Source organism: Taudactylus pleione, unplaced genomic scaffold (genome assembly GCF_031769625.1).
Source record: "Taudactylus pleione unplaced genomic scaffold, aTauple2 ptg000201l, whole genome shotgun sequence".
In the NCBI taxonomy this organism is placed as follows: Eukaryota; Metazoa; Chordata; class Amphibia; order Anura; family Myobatrachidae; genus Taudactylus; species Taudactylus pleione.
Genome location: NW_028284603.1, coordinates 57,839,490 through 57,858,792, shown reverse-complemented (window position 1 = coordinate 57,858,792; position 19,303 = coordinate 57,839,490). Strand labels below are relative to the sequence as shown.

General features: G+C 44.7%; 1 protein-coding gene across 2 annotated transcripts in view; it reads right to left on the bottom strand.

Annotated features, from left to right (window-relative positions):
- Positions 1-1,633: 1,633 nt before the first annotated feature.
- Positions 1,634-19,303, bottom strand: part of LOC148518427 (pancreatic secretory granule membrane major glycoprotein GP2-like) — a 60,426-nt gene continuing 42,756 nt past the window's right edge. For both annotated transcript variants that reach the window (XM_088477638.1, XM_088477639.1), the window contains 7 exons: positions 17,530-17,634; positions 16,199-16,359; positions 14,895-15,030; positions 11,321-11,415; positions 6,754-6,922; positions 6,526-6,640; positions 1,634-2,116 (listed from right to left, as the gene is read on the bottom strand). In XM_088477638.1, the coding sequence (XP_088333764.1) occupies positions 1,947-2,116; positions 6,526-6,640; positions 6,754-6,922; positions 11,321-11,415; positions 14,895-15,030; positions 16,199-16,359; positions 17,530-17,634 (951 nt within the window). In that variant the 3' untranslated portion in view covers positions 1,634-1,946. The remainder of the gene's footprint in view (positions 2,117-6,525; positions 6,641-6,753; positions 6,923-11,320; positions 11,416-14,894; positions 15,031-16,198; positions 16,360-17,529; positions 17,635-19,303) is intronic.

Here is a 19,303-nt window from a genome sequence, read left to right as displayed (position 1 = left end):
AGCTCCTTGTCAGCCTCCAGCTCCCTGCATAGCCTGCACCGCTCTGCCCTGCCTTGCACTTCGCTGGGATCAGCCTGCACCTTCCACCAGACCCACTCCTGCCTGAACCTGTCTCCTCAGTTAATCCATTCCTGCGCAGCCATCATCACAGCATTACCAGATTCCCCTTTCAGCCATCATCACAGCATTTCCAGATTCTCCTTACAGCCATCATCAGGGCATTACAGGATTTCCCTTTCAGCCATCATCATAGCATTACCCGATATCCCTCTCAGCCACTATTCAGCATATCAGGATATCCACTTCACTCTTAGGGGTAAATTTACTAAAGTGCGGGTTTTTAGAAGTGGAGATGTTGCCCATAGCAACCAATCAGATTCTAACTATTATCTTCTAGAAGGTGCTAGAAGATATATGTTAAGTAGAATCTGATTGGTTGCTATGGGCAACATCTCCAATTCTAAAAACCCACACTTTAGTAAATATACCCCTTACAGTCTATCTGGATTCACCTCATTCATCTCTGTCACTGATCTGGACATTTGTTTATTCCCACTCACTACAGTTCCCTCCTGCCACATATATTAGTTTGTTTATTACTGGACTTTAGTTTATCTTATACCCCTTTTACACCAAAATCCTGGGTCCGACCCTGGAATTTGAACACTGGTCAATCCCGGGTCGAACTCGGCTTCAGACCCCGTTTATACTGCAACTCGACCCGGGTTATTCCCGGGTTTGCCCCGTTTACACTGGACCCGGGTAATCCCTGCTTTTCTCTATAGAAGTAATTAAAAATGGTCTGTTTTAAAGTCTGACAAAGATAGTCACAAAAGAGAGGGGTGGGGACTGCTTACAGTATTGCTACAGGTTGCTGTTCTGGCTGTGGCAGGCTGTGTATCAGCCTGCGTTTGTGGCTGCTGGCCAGGCTGTGGTGCAGGCTGCAGTTCTGGCTGTGGCAGGCTGTGTGCCTGCCTGCTTTTGTGGCTGCTGGTCAGGCTGCTGTGGTGCAGGAGGTTAGGCAGGCAAGCGATGGCTTCATGTGCGTCTCTCTCTGCAGGGCACTGACAAATTACATCATCTGCCGGTGCCCCAGATGCTCCAATCAGCATCTTTCGGAGCTAGCCGGGTCAAATAAGAAGGGTAGCACCCGTTTACACTGCCTCATGACCCGGGAACAACCCGTTTTCAACCCTGCTCTCAACCCGAGTAAGATTGCCCGGCAAATCGACCCAGGTTTTTTTGTTGGGAGCCGTTCACACAGAGCCTCAACCCGGATCGACCTGGCTATAACCCGGGTTATTTGTTTGGTGTAAAAGGGGTATTATTGTTCATATCTACCAACATTCATATTAAACAACCCACCTTTCAGTTTAAACCTGTTCCGGTGTCTACTCCTGTTACCACCCCAGGTCCACAACAAACACAGACTCAACAATAGCTCATTAAACGCCACTGAAAGCAAATATATTGTTTTGAAAGGAGTTCTTCAGTGATGCCTCTGGCTGATCTTTAAACATACAAACATGAAGTATTGGAAAACCAGATGACTTGAAGCAGGGAATGTTTGAAGGAAGAGTATACTTTTGTGTCATTTATTTATTAAAGACAACATAGAAAATTATATATTTAACATTCATTTAAAAAAAATTTCATTATAGTTCAGTAAAACCCGATGTTCAATATCAGGAACACCAATGAGGCTTCTGAAATTCTTTCTGTAACCTGAGTTCCAGAAATTAAAATTCTTTACATGTTAACAAGGGAAATTCAAAACAAAATATGTATTTTTTTTCATGTATTACAAATATAAAAATATATGCTGTTCAGGACATTAGTCAGGACATTAATTATCCATTTTGTTCTCTTGGCTTTGTCATTGACTAAACTATACACTTTTCTTTTCCAGTTTGCTTTATAGTATGTAGCAGAAATATATTATATCATCACGCCAGCTCTGAACGGTGGATGTTGGCAAGAGTTAGCTGGGCTTGTACGTCAGGATACGATCTCCGAGAATTCAATATGAGCTTGCCAAGCACACCGGTGATGACTAACACCACTGTCAAAACACAGACAAGGATCATTGTCTCAACTGGAATGAGCTTCCTCTGGGCTGTAAGGAGAACATAAAGATATGGAACTGGAGTTATTTTAAAATGGAGCTCAATACATTTTTTACCTCACAGAGCCAATAAATAATAAGATATTGATATTAAAAAAATCTGCTGCCTTCCACTACGGGATCGCAGGCGCAGGATGTGACACGCCCAAGAAACAATCAAAACGCCTGCATTTACAGCCGACACTCCATGTTACCACCCCCAAACGCTCCCTGCCTGTCAATCACACTGCGAATAAAGACTCACAGCGTGCGACTACAGTAATTTACCTCAACACATGCGCAGTGCGACTCAGACGCGTGCGCGGTGGCAAAAAATCACTCCATTTGCAAAAACATCAGCATTGCGTACAGCTCTGAATTGAGCCCTTTCTACGCGTTCAAAACGATTTCCTGTGTCTAACAGTTTTTACAGATTCAACACTTTCATCACACTCTTCAGACTTCCCCTGTCACCACCCCTAGCTCGCCCATAAAATTGCCCATAGAATCACTATGTAGGCACACTCACTTTTGTAAAGGGCTTATTTCAATGATATATCAACTTTTACTTAACCATAACTAACCCCCAAATGAATTGCATGAGCTGGCCTGCGAATGTGACATAGGTGAGACTCTGACGGAATAAAATTAGGCTCTATTTCGGTGCGAATTAAAGATAATTGTTACAAACTTTATCTACTCTGGTATCTAGCACCTACACAACTTTATTTAGTATAACCTTCTCCCTCTGAGCTATGCTGGGGTGTGTGTGTGTGGTGACGAGGCGCCCTGTTGCACATATTCATGTCCCAGTATTCAACACCTTTGGACAGAAGTTCACAAATGAACAGTAAAAAGGACAGTAGTCAGAATTCAAATACAGGTTGAGTCTCCCATATCCAAAATGCTTGGGACCAGTGGTATTTTGGATATCGGAATATTCCGTTGTTTGGAATATTTGCATACTATAATGCGATACACACAGCCTGCAGGTAATTTTATACAATCTGTTTAATAATTTTGTGTATCAAAAAAAGTTTGTGTACATACATGAAATTCATTTATGTTTCATATACACCTTATACAGAAGGTTATTTATACTATATATTAATAAATTTGTGCTTTAAACAAAGTTTTTGTATATTGAACCATCAGAAAGCAAAGGTCTCACTTTCTCAGTCATGCTAAAAATATTCTGTATTTCAGAATATTCTGTATTTTGGAATATTTGGTTATGGGAGACTCAACCTGTACTGACTTCTCTATATCCTCTACTATCATGGCCTATCCCTCACATCACTCGTCCAGCACAGAAGTTGATTAAACAAACCCTTAATATAGCTAAGTGCCAAATAGCATCACTCTCACTCCTCTTACCCTTCTGCCACTCTCTCTTCCGCTTTTGTTTCCTCATTCACTACCCCCTCTTCATTCACATACTTCATTATGGTTACTAGCTTAACTATAACTTGCTTACGACACTTAAATGTTCTCTTTAAATACATCTGTGCAATATACTGAATGTATCTTGAACAACGCTGACCATACCCTGTACTTTGTTATGCCTATTCATCTGTGTATTATGAAAACTTTCAATGAAAAAGATTTTTGAAACAAAAAACGAATTGCTGTGGGGTTAAAGTCGCAGCCCAGCGCCTGTACTACACTTTCCGTTGTGTTTCACTTCATCTGTGATGTGAATGGGACACAAAATGTAATGAAAACGACTGTATGCTACACCTCTCAGAGTGGCCCAGTTACAGAGTGTGCTGTATGACGTATTATGGTTTATGAGGACACATCTGAATATGATCATCTCTTTGTCAGAAGGTTTGTTCAAGGTATTAAATGTCTTGGATCGTACACTAGAAATACAATCAGGGGCATATCTATAATGGGTGTAGGGTGTGTGTTCCACACAGGCTTCTAGTTCCAGGGGGGCCCACACCGTGAACACATTTATTCAATACTTATCTCTCCGAAGTCCCACGTGAGCAGTAGCAGTGCTGTACAAATTGCCTGGAAAATGGCTACAACGGCCATTTTCACGGTGTTTTGCACATGCGCAGTAGGGAAATCACCAGGAAAATGGTTGCCTCGACATTTCCCTTATGACCAGCGATTGCACAGTAGACTCTGGCACAGACTAGTGCCCAGAGTCTACTGCTGTGCTCAGCGCGCTGCCCGCCGCCGGGTACAGAGGAGGGGGCCCCAGACAGAGACTGTACATGGGCTCCCTCCTCTCATAATATGTCCCTATTTAGAACTCTATCTTTGTACCTACCTTTACTATTATAAACTATTATGCAAGAGCTTTTTCTACTTTTAGTTTCCATTTCACTTGAAATACTACCGGTATGTCTGAATGTGTTTTCACATTTATTAGCTATCAATAGAGATAGCATGGTAATATCTGGAGGCATTTTGGAACTGTACCTGATATTTTCCCATGATAGAGTGGTCATTTGACGTAAGATATTTCCTATCATATTATAGTTGAAGAATTGCAGTCTTTGCGCAACCTTAACGTTGTAAGATTTCTAAAGGCTTCTTTTCACATATTAACAAGAATCATACTTGATCTTGATTGATTATGTAGAGTGGTCCATTACTCCTTCTTCCACGTGCTCTGGCCATACCCAGCCCAGGCTATTGCCCAGGAGACAAATGTTATTTCTTATCTTTCTCTTGTTCATCATCTGCACGCATCTTTGCAGAAAGTTCAGGAGCCACAAAAGATCACCTCCCAAGAAGTATATTCAGAGATGTTTACATTAGTACCCCAATACTGTGTATAACGAGCTCTTACACATCACATCTGCCTCTTCAGATGTAAAATCTACAAGTGCAAGTTATGTTTAACTTAAAATTCCCCAATTTATTTAAGGTCCATACACAATAAATGAAGCCAGATTTTTGCGTCCAGCAGTTGGATTTATGTCCATCTGTAAATAAGGCCCAGTGTCTTTGTTAAAGAACTGATGCCTGGTATTCCAAATTAAAGGTGGAATGTTATTTTGAATATATTGTTGGATTTACTATGTAGCAAACAACAACAACAGGTCTCTTTATATGTGCAGGAGCCAGTGAAGGACTATCTGTTAAGATTGGGTGGTAGTCAAGCTTGACCAGGCCTGGTGTCAGCCTTGAGTGCTGGTATGTATTTGACTAGTTGTGGCGAAAGGGCTAAGGGTGTGATGCAGCCTTTGGCCTGTTGAAGCAGCCAAGAGGGCTGATTTGCATTGACTAGTCGTGGCTAAGGGCAGAAGGTGTGATGCAGCCTTTGGGCTGTTGAAGCAATCTTGAGGGCTGATTTGCATTGACTAGTCGTGGCCAAGGGGCTAAAGGTGTGATGCAGCCTTTGGGCTGTTGAAGCAACCTTGAGGGCTGGTTTGCCTTTGCTAGTTGTGGCCTTGGGCTTATGGTGTGATGCAGCCTTTGGGCTGTTAAAGCGGCCTAGAGGGCTGATTTGCATTGACTAGTCGTGGCTAAGGGGCAATAGGTGTGATGCAGCCTTTGGGCTGTTGAAGCAGCCTTGATGGCTGATTTGCCTTTGCTAGTTGTGACCTAATGCTCCAGGGTAAGATGCAGCCTTTGGGCTGATGAGTCTTTGATGGAGTGTGCACAAAGACGTAGAGCTGCTACCAATGTTGCAGGGTTGACACTGGTGGTGGTTCATCAGATTGCGCACTTGGGACGTTGAGTCGCAACCAGTGCCACCGAGTTGACACTGGCGACGGTGCGCTGGATTGTGCACTGGAGACGCTGAGTTGTAACCACTGCCGCCGGGTTGACACTGGCGACGGGGCACCAGATTGCGCACTTGGGGACGCTCATTTGCGGCCAATGTCGCCGTGTTGACACTGGCAGTGGTGCGCTGGCTTGCTCACTTGTGACGCTGAATTGCGACTAGTGCCGCCGGGTTGACACTGGCAATGGTGCGCTGGATTGCACAATCTCGATGCAGGAATGCAGACCGAGCGACTGGATGAAACAAACGTCAGCAGACAAACACAAAAAAACTGGCTCTGGAACTCGACTGATCAACAGGAGACTGGAACAACCAGAAGCACGAGAAACTCTATCACCGGCATGGAGTGAATGGCTGACTGGAATTTAACAGAAACAGGGTCCAACCAGAGCAAGCCTCCCTTAATGACAGACTAGTGTGCACCTGGGCCGTGCACAGGCAGGAGAATCAATTAGTGTGCACCTGATACTGCACACAGACAGGCAGTAATTAGGGCAGTGCCTCAGTAGCAACTAAGGCTGGAAACTGCAAACAATATGATCTGCTTAACTGCAGATCCTAACACTATGAAGCTTCTCAGTAAAGTGTATAGGGGCTCTTCCTTCCTATTCAGTCCATCACATTATTACAAATACAAATGTAAATAACAGGATATATTATATAGATATACCTGAGTCAGTCGCTCTGTTGTCTGATACTTTGAGAGTAATTGGCCCATAAGTAACTGTATGAGTTGTAGGGAGTTCTCTCCGGTTTCTGGCTCCTCTTCTGTTGTTAGTACAGTTCTGATGAAATGATAAGAAATACACAAATCTGCAAATTTCTCCTCAATATAAATCATATTCCCTTACATTCTCTTATGTTATGACTGCATTTGGCTAGAAATACAAATACTTACCGGCTTGCATAGGAATTCTGTGTTATGACAGATCTGAACGCTGCAGTGCAGGAAGACGTTATTATACGCCAGACCCACAAACTTGAACATCTGAATCCGGAACATTGCTTCTGCACCCATTCCATTCATAATTATTGATAAGGTCTCATGCAAAAATACATAGGAGCAGCTATTTCAGGGGCAAAAATAAAAATAGTTTAAATGAATAGTTATAAGTTATTATTCAAGCAGAAAGTGAAAGTCACTTGGGTTTAGTCATTTTAATTCTACATTATATTGATTTGAAAAAAAAAATTCAGGGCCTGCAGCAGCGACATCGGACTCAGTGGGGCGATTCTTTTGTTTGAGTCTAAGAGCCTGATTCAGCAAGGCACGCAGTGTGCGCATGCACGCACTTGGCCGCTGCAAATATATGCTAATCAATGCATAGGCACAGCAGCCGCAGCATAAGATGCAGACGCCCAGCACTACACAATGCCACCCACTTCCCTTTACTCAAAGCCTGAGTAGTCCGCAAGACAGCGGAAACATCGGTAACATCGAGAACCATCGGAACCATACACACAATAGAGGTTTACCTGATCTCGTGCAGGATTTTGGCCACTTCCTGCGTGCATCGAGTTGTCTGGCTGCATATGCCGCCGCACTGCCTTAATTATGCACGCTCCTATAACGGCGTCCCAACGCACAGGCAAGCCTGCGTTCGCCCGACCACCCCCCGTCACCATCCACACTTCCTGTCAATCAATATTGGAAGGGTCTGTGTACACACTGCGTGTAGCCTGCGTACCCTTACCCACTCGCACTGGCTAGTTCGCACACGTGCACAGTGATGCATAAGCATGCGCAGTGCAAAAACATCGGCTGAGTGCGTGCGAGTTCTCATCTGCATTCCTTGCTGAATCAGCTCCTAAGTCACACTGCGCATGCATCCAGATTCCATGCACACAGAGTCACAGTTGTGATTGAGGCGCACAGTCTCAGAAATACTTTGAAAATGTATTGGTTACTCCTGGGCAGTGACAGCGAGGTGGTGTACCAGATGCAGGTAGATGGTCCGTCTTATGGGTGCAGTATGGGAGTGCCGCGGGCGTGTCGCTTATAGTGGTTGCATACGGCGATGCAGAATCATTCGCACGGAGGAGGCCATATTCAGATGGATAATCTAGTGCGGCAAGTGTGTATGAATCAAAGGAGAGGCAAACGCTCATGTGTAGGACCAAATACCTCTTTATTGCAGTAGACACAGTGCTTCTCAAGGCTGGTCAAATAGGTGATATAAACTGCTCCGGTGCAGTCTAGGACTGACCTAGACCCCTTACACGCGGCAGCATCCCAGCATACTACTCCAGCTGAGACTGCACGGGCTTGTGCGGTCACGTAAGCTGCCACCCGCCAACGCGCATGACAGACGCACAGCAAGGCTGAAACATCACACAGCCGGCACATACTAAAACGCTCCTACCGGTAGGTAAGCTTAGTTTTCTCCAGTGCGGGATGCCGCATCAAAGGGGGTGCCCCAGCATTTTTACATCCCACTCGGTTATAAGTCTATAGACCATAGGCCCAGCAGCGGATACGTATTGGTCAAGAACTGTACGGTTCCAGGTACATACCATCAGCCCCATCAACTACATCCACCCAAAAACTCCTCCACTATCCCTCTACACCGGGCATCGACCCCCAGCCCTGCACAGACACCAGACCTGAGCGCATGTGATACCCCTATATTTCTGTTAGACTACAGTAGGACCGGACACCCCTACTTCACAGTGCTGCACTCGTCAACTCACTCCCATCCACCCCACCCAGACACCCCTGTCCTTCTCTGCCCCCTCCCCTTCTTGTCCCATTCCTCCACCCCATCCCAGTTTTCACCCCTACACACTTCACCACACCTATGAAGCGCAGCTCACCTTCAAATATTTCAGATGGATAATCTGCACCTTCCATAGGGGTGGTGCAAGTTTCTGATGCACCAAGCGCTATTTCCAGGGCTGGCTGGCCCTTCAACTAACTGTCACTGCCTGTTCGGTCTAGAAAATCCCTGCTGGCCTGCTGCACCTGCCCCCACTTCCCACCCCACATCCTTGAAGACACACCCAGCCAGCCAGAATTGGGCAGCACTGGGTGGGCCGGGCATGACGTGACCTCTGAGATGGTGTGTGATGTCACACGCCATCCCTGTCCACGCAGTCTCTGACTCCGGTGGTGGCTGCGGACATAACTGGCTGCCTGTGGTGGTCTGCTGGTGGTGGGTGCGGTCTGTGGCTGCGGGACCAGCACAGTGGAGGACTGTGGTGGTGGACCCCAGGGCCGAGGAAAAGCTGAGTCAGACAGACCGGATGGATCGCTGGTGACTCAGTGAGTACTGCAGCTGACATACCTCACTAGCGCCTGACCACTACTACTAGTCCTGCCCGACAGACAGCTAACTTAGACCTAAGCTGCTGCTGGAGGCCAGGAGGAGTCTGTCAGAAGACTGACAGTGTGTCAAGATAGGGGGAACGGAAAGTGGTGTAGTGGTGCGGTTACTGGATTGGTGAGAGAGGTGCCTGCAGACTGGGTAGTGTATAGAGGACCTTCAGTAGATGTAGATGGAAGTGACGTGGCGTGAGGGTGGAAGTGCGGTTCCATGCCCATAAAGGCCACCAACCGCAGAAATTTGTCTGCTCACCACGCTTCAGGCACGGTGGCTCGCTTCTCTCGCCACAGGTTTATATTCCCCCTCTATGTACACGTGGATAGTAACTAATGACGTTGGACAGTAGCTGATGACGTCAGGGTACATCTACTGAAGGGGATCTATCCGCTACCTTGCAGACTGTAGTGCAGGGTAAGCCGGGGGGGGGGGCACTACTGACAGTGGGCGTCTCAGTCCTTGCACATTCGGATGCATGGCTATACACCAGGGAAGGGCCTTGTAAACACTGGCGAGGCTGCATCCAATTTAGGTGGGATTGTAATTAGAAGCTACTACATTGCATATGAGGCCCAATACTGGAGGGACTCAACCATGTACTGACAGCGCAGTAACTGGGTTTTATTGCACCTTGTGCCCACCACGCCCCCTGAGCGCATGAAGTCATGACATCATGTTGAGGGGTCGGGGCCACCAGTGCTGGGAAATACAGCACGGCTGGAGCATTCTCAGGATGCTCCGAGGAGGGCTGTACATGCTGTGCATGTATGGAGCATCCAAAGGATGCCCTGGGTAGCACTGCAGCAGCAATTGAGGCTGCAGATCTTGCTAGCGAGGTGCAGGGGCCATGAGGCAGAGATGGTGCTGCCCACAGGGCTTTATGTGGTGGCACCGCTCGCACACCCCTAGTAACGGTCCTGTGTACTGATCCCTCAAACATAGGCCCTGATTCAGAGCCGGACGCTCTGACAGAGCACTCGCTCTGAATCAGGGCCGTCCTTCCTGATTTTAGAGCAGCCTCCTGGCCGCTCGCATAGCTGTGGGTGACCACCCACAGCTATAGCGAGCGGCCAAAAAGATAGTCGCGATGGTCAAGACCATCGCGACCATCGGGCTTGCGATGAGACCCTTGTGGTAGGGTCTCATCTGCCGCAAGCCCTGGAGTGCTTTTGGTTCTATCAGAGCCGAAAGCACTCCCACTGACATCACTTGTGATGTCAGTGGGGCCGGCCCCAGACGGTAGGCGTTCCCATGGGAATGCCTCCGTCTGGCCAGCTACGCCTCCGGAACGCCCACCAAAGGGGGCGTGCTGTTACTCACCATCGACAGCACGTCCCCTTTGTAGCGAGACCCATAGCGACGGCTTGCCCGTCGCTATCCGGGTCTCACGCATGCGCACGACGGAGCCGGGTCCATCGTGCGCATGCGTACTGGCCCAACATCGACCCGCTTGCGTGCGCTCACGAGCGGGTCTGAATCAGGCCCATAGTTCATTATTTATTACTATTTATGTCCTTTTGCTCCAGTGCTTTGGGAGGGAGGAGTAGGGTTAGGATACCTACCGACGTGTCGCTATCCTAATCCTATCGGGTTGCCGGTGTCGGGATTCTGACCCACTTACGATTCCTCCAGACTCACTGATTTTTGTTCTGCAAGGACATTTTGTCCTGGCAGAACAGATCTATCTTTAACATATTTTTTTTTTATTGTATTTAAGACAAACCGGCAAACTATTTAATAACTTGGAAGTTGCAGCACAGACGAGACTTGATTTTTTAGTATGGTCCAATCTATAACCTATTATTTCCATATAATGCCTCTGCTAGCACGGTAGTATCACAAGGTACAGTAGCAGTGCTTCTATGCTCTTGTTTATTCTTTGTCTGCAATATTAGGACTTCTACCTGTTCCTGTATCCTGCTACAGAATATCTTATAGTAATACTCTTACTGACTACTTTATGGTGCATGAAGCATTCACTGAGAACTTTATAAAATTCATATTATATACTGTGTATGTGTCTGGTCCACTGCCACAAACAAGACAACACAGTGAAATATGTTAGAAGAACTATATGGGAAAAGAATAATAACAATAATAATAAGTTGTACTTTGTGAATTCAAAAGTGCCTTAAACATGCTTACCTGTCTTTGATAAAGGTGTATTGCACAGGATGAGAAGGGTCATTTGTAGGCGTGGCCCAACATTTTTCTAATCTTATTATTAAATGGCCGGGAATCTGTAAAAATTAAAGTAATAAAGTTCACAAATTTACTGTCATAGTTTTTCATTCATGTTTTATTCTACCTAATAGCAGAGTTGCGAAACATCACTTACATGTACTGACAATTAAATGGGAAAGTAAAAACTACCCCCCTCGGTAACGGGTGTGGTACAAAATGTCCTCCTTAAGAATGTTGACACAATGTCAACATACAGAATATCGACATGAGCATTATGTCTATGGACAACATGTCAACATATACAATGTTGACATTGTGTTTGTAGGCATGTTGACATAGGGTTTTTACAGTATTTAAGCACTAAGCCTAAGTCTACCCTAACCACAGCCTAGCCCTAACCACAGCCTAACCCTAATCGCAGCCTAACCCAAACCGCAGCCTAACCCTAACCACAGCCTAACCCTAACCGCAGCCGAACCCTAACCGCAGCCTAAGCTTAACCGCAGCCTAACCCTAACCACAGCATAGCCCTAACCACAGCCTAAACCTAACCGCAGTCTAACCCAAACCGCAGCCTAACCCTACCCACAGCCTAGCCTTAAATGCAGTCTAAGCCTAGCCACAGCCTAAACTTAACCTCAGCCTAGCCCTAACCGCAGCCTAACCCTAACCGCAGCCTGAACCTAAACGCAGCCTAACCCTAACCACAGCCTAACCCTAACCACAGCCTAAGCCTAGCCACAGCCTAACCCTTACCACAGCCTAGCCCTAACCATAGCCTAAGCCTAGCCACAGCCTAAACCTAACCGCAGGCTAAAACTGACATGTACTTTCGACATTGTGGCTATTCACATTCACAATGTCGAGATAATAACCATGTCGACAGTAGGAACATGTCGACATCTTGAATGTCGAGATATTCAATGTTGACATTCTGGTGTCAGCATAATTATTTTTAATTTTTAACATTTACTTATGAAGCGCCAGGACATTCTGTTGCGCTGTGCAATTGGGAATAAAACAGTAATAAACGAAGACTGGGTAATAACAGACAGAGGTAAGAGGGCCCTGCTCACAAGTTTACAATCTATATAATGATTGCTTACCTACTGAACATGACATACCAAGAATATACAGTAAAGATTTGCTTTAAGACTGTATAGGGTTGTGAATCATTTACTTATGAACTCTGAGCTCCATGAATGTGTACAAAATGCCTTTCCACACAACTGATTCCTTCCTCCCAATCTCACCCGTGCTGCTTCTTTCCACAGAAACTCTCTCCTTCTCCCTATTAGACTCTCCACCTCTCTACAAAACTTCAAATGGGCTCAAGACCAATCCGTCATCAAAGCCTTCCAGCTCTCATGCTCACTGTCTCTCCCCTCTTTGCCACTCGTGTCTGTCTGCCGCCCCCCTCTGTAGACTGTAAGCAGGGCCCTCTTCCTTCACGTGCCCACACATTTCCATGGGTATTGTGACTTCTGATGCAGCAATATTTAGAAACCAGGGCCCTCATTCAGAGCCGTACGCTCTGAGCAGAGAGCACGCTCTGAATGAGGGCCGCCCTCCATAAAAATGGAGCGTCCTCCTGGACGCTCGTATAGCTGTGGGTCACCACCCACAGCCTATACGAGCGTGCAGTTTGATGGCCGCAATGGTCTTGCCCATCGCGACCATCGAAACTGCGAGCCGGAGCCTGCGGTTGAGGTTTTCAACCGCAAGCCCCGGAGTGATTTTGGCTCTATCAGAGCCAAAATCACTCCCACTGACATCACTAGTGATGTCAGTGGGCCGGCTTCTGACGGGAGGCGTTCCCGTGGGAACGCCCCCGTCAGGGAGGCACGCCCCCGGCACGCCCACCAAAGGGGGCGTGCTGTCAATCAACATCGACAGCACGCCCCCTTTGATCAGACACAACGAGCGAAGGACTTTCCTTCGCTCGTCGCGTCTGGTGCATGAGCACGACGGAGCTCCCTCCATCGTGCGCATGCTCAGTGCAGAACATCGACCCACTTGCGAGCGGACAGCCGCTCGCGAGTGGGTCTGAATCAGGGCCCATGTCTGTGTCCTGCTATGTTCTGTAGGAATCGGATGTTAGCCCGGCGATATTATACCGACGCCGGAAAGCAGAACAGCAGAATCCCTACTAAGGTAAGTTTCTAACTATCTCTAACCCTCCCCCCCCCTCTAACCCTCCCTTAGGGGTGCCTAACCCTAACATTCCCCGTAAATTGCCTAAACCTAACCCCCCCCCTTCCCGCAGCCTAAACCTAACCCTAACCTCCCTTCTCCTAGCCTAACCCTCCCGGGGGGTGGATAACCCTAAGTCGGGCACCTGGGCGTAGGTATAATGACAGACGTCGTGATTTCGACGCCTGTCATTAGTTTCCTGCCGGGATTTGACAGTCGGGAAGCCGGCGGTCCGCATTTCGACCACCGGCTTCTTGACTTCATCCCGTTCTGTACTGTAAGTGATTTTGTTCTTGTTTTCTTTATACTGTTTCTGTCTATGTACCTTGTAAGGAGGTTTCGTACCCCTTGTGGCACTATATAAATATCAGGATATCAGGATAATACAGCTTTTAAACAGCAATAGTAAAAAAAAAAACTGATGATCTATCTCCAGAAGGAGGCAGCAGATCCCTATTCTAAAACACGTACAATGCACTTAATTCAAGTACTTTATTTTTTTCTTTTATTTTAAATTAAAACCCACGTAATAATTGTAGGACTTATGGGAGCAGACTAATCAAAGTTTTCTGCCTATTACAGAAGAATTGTTAGTTGCATAAAAACTATAATAGAGAAACCTATATGAACGATTACATAAGCTGCATACACACACAACGATTTTGTTACCAACGATTTTATGAACGATTTTTATGAACGATTTTCTGTCAGATTATCTGTCAGATTTTTTAATGTGTAATGAACGATTTTTATGAACTACAAACGATTTTTGCATATTCCCTTAATGAAAATCGTTGAGTTGACAAGTCTGACTGAACTACAAACGACAAACTACAAACGTGAACGCGCATGAACGATAATCGTTCATCGTTTGACTCAGAAAGTGAACGATTTTTGCAAACGATTATCGTTAAACGATAATCATTAAAAAAATCGTTGTGTGTGTATGCAGCTATATAAATACAAATTGCCCATCTAATATGCTTAATTACCCAGTTATTGATTCATTGTCTGGATTCACAAGTGCCTGAGTAAGATGGATAAAAGGCATATGTTTTCCCTTGTTTTGTTCCAAGTGTAGCTCAACACAAAGAAACTTTTAAATCTAGAAATGCATAAAAAATACTTTACACTTCTTCAGCTTTTTACTTGTGGAATTTAAACTGGTAATAAATGCAAAACCAGGAGTATTTTACATTTAATAGAATTGCCTTTTTAAATTCAGTGGGCAAAAACACTGACAATCGGCGGCTTTGCATAGCTGACGTTTAGTAAATAAATCCCAAAGATCTAAAATTACTAATGAACTTTACCCATCTTTTTATAAAAAATGTGTTCATACCATATGGACTCGGACAAATATGTTGTCATCAAGCTTAAGAGATGGGACTGTGGTCCACATGTCCTGAAATTCCTCGTCCTTGTACAGCATCATAGAGACAGAAAAGTTCCCATCCTCTGTACTTAAAGTTATTGTTCTGTAAATCAATTGCAAAGTTGTTAGTACAAAAAAAAACAGCTACAGCTTTTCATGTACAACCAGAGAGTGTGGTTATTTTTGCAAACAAAATAGAAGATTCTATTTAATTTAAAAAAATAAACAAACCTAAGCATACTGATGCACCCAGTGACATTGTGGCTGATCACACCACAAACGTGCGCATGCATAGCGCCATGCGATTCCCTGCGCCTGCATATGCTACGCTATGGCACACACTACGATCACACCATGCATTCCTATGGAGGGCGCGGTCGTGTACGCGGTGCGTGTATCCGCTCACGGGCGCGCTTCTCATGCTATGCGTGTTGCGGTTTGCTGCGCCAGTGGCAAGGATATAGCTGGGCATATCTGTAGCTAGTTTTTGATGTTCACACTGTAGCTAGTTTTTGATGTTCACACTGTAGCTAGTTTTTGATGTTCACACTGTAGCTAGTTTTTGATGTTCACACTGTAGCTAGTTTTTGATGTTCACACTGTAGCTAGTTTTTGATGTTCACACTGTAGCTAGTTTTTGATGTTCACACTGTAGCTAGTTTTTGATGTTCACACTGTAGCTAGTTTTTGATGTTCACACTGTAGCTAGTTTTTGATGTTCACACTGTAGCTAGTTTTTGATGTCCGCGTTGCATAGTGTCTGTTTTACATCAGAGACGCATACAAGCAGGATTGTAGTGTATTGAGGGCTTAGAAATTGTAATTTTCTCACAATTGTGGCAGTGTAAACTCACCTGATGTTGCGTGGCGGGACGCTTAGCGCAGCTCAGTCATATCAGGCCCAGGTCTCTTTCTCAGATTACCATTTTTGTGACACTGCTAATAGGTGCAATTCCACTAGTGATGTACAGGCTATGAGTACCTAGTGCTTTTATCATATTAGCAGGGAGATACAGACTCAAATGCAGTAAAAAATAGACACTGAGCAATGGGACGCATGCAGCAGTTTAGTTGTAAAACCAGGCTATGTGGTGTGACCTGAAGATTGGTTAGTGAGGACACATCTGTATTAGCACAGTAAGCTGATTGTTGCACAACAACTAAACACACACAGACTGATAAAACCATGACTGACTAATACGAAATACTCTTGAAAGCCCTATAAGTTGGTGAAACATAGCATTTAAATTGATGATAAATATAAGACTTACCTTATATCAACACTGATCCTGTTCTCCCCATTTGGCTGCTGTACCATGTAATTAATTGGGTAGCGACAGGCAAAAGTAATATTGATATATGATCTTGTTATTACATCAGAGGAATTGCTGTGTATTGTGTTGATGAACACAATGTGTGAGTCATCTGAGGCCTGAAATAAAACAGTAGCTTCATTTTTTATCCTTAGATGTCGTATGAAAGTTAATATAGAATTTTAATGATACAATATTAATATATGGGGCAGGGCCGCCATCAGGGGGGGACTGCCGGCACTGTAGTCCCAGGCCCGGACACTGCCAGAACGGGGGGCCCTTCCGCTCCTACTGCTGCTACACAGTAGTAGATGTACCCCTTAGTGTGAATTTACTCAACACCTTTGTTTAGCTTGAAAGCACTATAGGGGCGAATTTAGAGAGGAGGGGGCCCGTGTACCTTCCCCATCCGAGGAGCCCCCTCCTCATTCTCCAGGGGCTGGCAGCAGACTAACAGCAGCAGTACACTTTGCAGTCTAGTCTGTGCCCAGAGTCTACTGCACATGCCGCACCATTTTTCCAGCGATTCCCCTACTGCGCATGCGCAAAATGCAGGGTAAATGGCAGCGGCAGCCATTTTCCAGGCGACACGGGAATTCGGAGAGGTAAATAATAAAAAATATGGGTGCAGGGTGTACGGTGTGGGCCCCTCTGCACCCATTATAGATACGCCCTTGGGGTATTCCTTTATTTTCTATGGATGTTTTAAGGATGTGTTAAAGAGAGAGTTATGTGTTAAATCAGCTTGTTTTTAAATCAAAATAATTTAGTTTGCTTCCTGATGACTAAATATTCTGTGTATTATATTATTAATCTCCTCTCTACATGTTACCCGCTGTATGTTGAAGGTCACTGTATTTTGCCTGCACGCACGCATGCATCCACCGGAGACAGTGCCTTCATTTAGCAATACAGTTTTTCTTCATGTAGACAAACCTGGCTAACACCATCCAGAGTCAGCTATTGCCTTCATCTGTGGGTGTGCTTTGGTATATTGGTAAAAGCACTAAATCCTGCAAAAATATCTAATTTTGCAGGATTTATTACTTTGAGCCTTTGATAAATATATAATCTGCCATTAACTCCTGTAATATAATAATACATTACCCAGCTAAACTAAGCTTATAAACTTGTATAATACTTATATATAATGACATATTTGCTTTCAGTAGTCTAGTACAATGATAAAAACTGATCTAGTTTTGTGTGTATGAGTTACTTTAGCTTATTTAGCATTTTGTATCATGGCATGTACTGAGACTTAGATAAATGTGCATGTGATAAATTACCATTATAGTTCCACAGTCTGTGAAATTGGTTTCGATGCTAAAAATGTAGGAATCACCTATTTCTCTTCCCCGACATTCTGGATCATTAAGATGTAAATCAGAAATCTGAAAAAAATATGTAACACATTCTGGTAACAATACATTGGAATATAAAAGTTTTGACATCTCAATAACAAATATGCTATTTGTCACGTTACTTAAGATTTTTTATTTTTTTTCTTATCCATAGCAAAAGTTTTATTCAGCTTTATTTATGAAAAGCTACAGCATTATACTTCTGATTAACAAGAGGAGTTTCATTTTTAAAATTAAAATATTTAGAAGGTGATCAGCTGCAAGTCCTTCACTATGACTTTGCACCATACTCTGTATATTACATTGAAATTACTGTAAACCTCAAAATATGTTTGGATTTTTTGTGGAGTATGCTGTTCTGTACTGTACGGTTTCTTTCAATGTAACAATTCTCTTTACTCAAAGGATTTTCCTGAAGGTAGAAAGACATGAATATTGGAACCCAAAGCAATTTTTGGGGGACATGGCAATCCATGTACATCTGTTTTGGTGGACTCTGCTCTTTTGATCATGCATGGGCACTCAGAACATGGACAATAAAGAACTGCATGGATTTTCAGTTCTGGAACCAGGAATTTAGGGCACATGGGTGAAACATGCTTCAGCAGTAGTTATGCCACTGCCAACATACAAATACTGTTCATTGGATAATAGTCTGCCCAGTTAGCATCACTGTATGGTACAGTGAATGTTTAAGCTAATTATTCTGAATACATATCACTCATGTTATAGAGCAAAGTGCTCATGCTCACTTTGAGAAACATCATCATGCCTAGGATGCAAAAATTAAGGTTACACAACTGCTTGAAGCATAATTCAATACAACATACTTTTAATACATACATACACACTCATACATACTCACCTAAATTACCTGGATTGGTCCACTTTTCCCTGTAGGCATCCTTGGTCTTTGTAAAATAAAAAAATGCGAGAACCCGACCCACGCAACAGGTAACAACCACGATGGTTGTTACCTCCCTTTGTAGGGCCGTGTCTGAGTGTTCATTGGCTGAGAGAGGTCAGCCCCGCCAAAGAACGGCTCCCATCATTGAAGTCAATGGTGAGAGACGCAGGGTTACTAAAGGTGATTCTGCGGTTCCCACCATTGACTTCAGGTTGACGCTACTACCTGCTGTTCTAACCTACCAGCAGTCGGATACCTGTTTTGCCTGAAGACCATCAGGAGATTCCATTGCGCTGCGTCCAGAGAACGGAGCGTGAGTTGCTCGGAGGTGAACTTATTCTCAGCGGCTCTGCTAGCTCCGAATTACCCTACATTATATTTGCTACACCAGTCATTTGACTAAATATTGAGCTTGAGACGAATAGAGCTAAACACAGCCGCAGCAGCTCCACGAGCCCGGAATTTACTCCAGTAAGCTATTATTCCATCAGCTGCTAGACCAAGTATTGTGCCGCTATAACTGACATTCATACAGATGAAATAGCAAGTGAGGTCCCGGGACCTCCTAAATGCGCCTGTGTGATTCCACTGGGACGCCAGCACAGGTACCAGACTTCACCTTACATACAGGAACTATTATCCCAAAATTGCTATTACTTGTTACAAACGGACATTGATGTGGAGATATTTCTAACCAGTGCAAATACATCTAAAAGCACACTTGGAAATCCACACTAGAAGCTACTGTATTTAATGCCCATTCGCAATTGGAGATCCACATGTAGTGCTTAT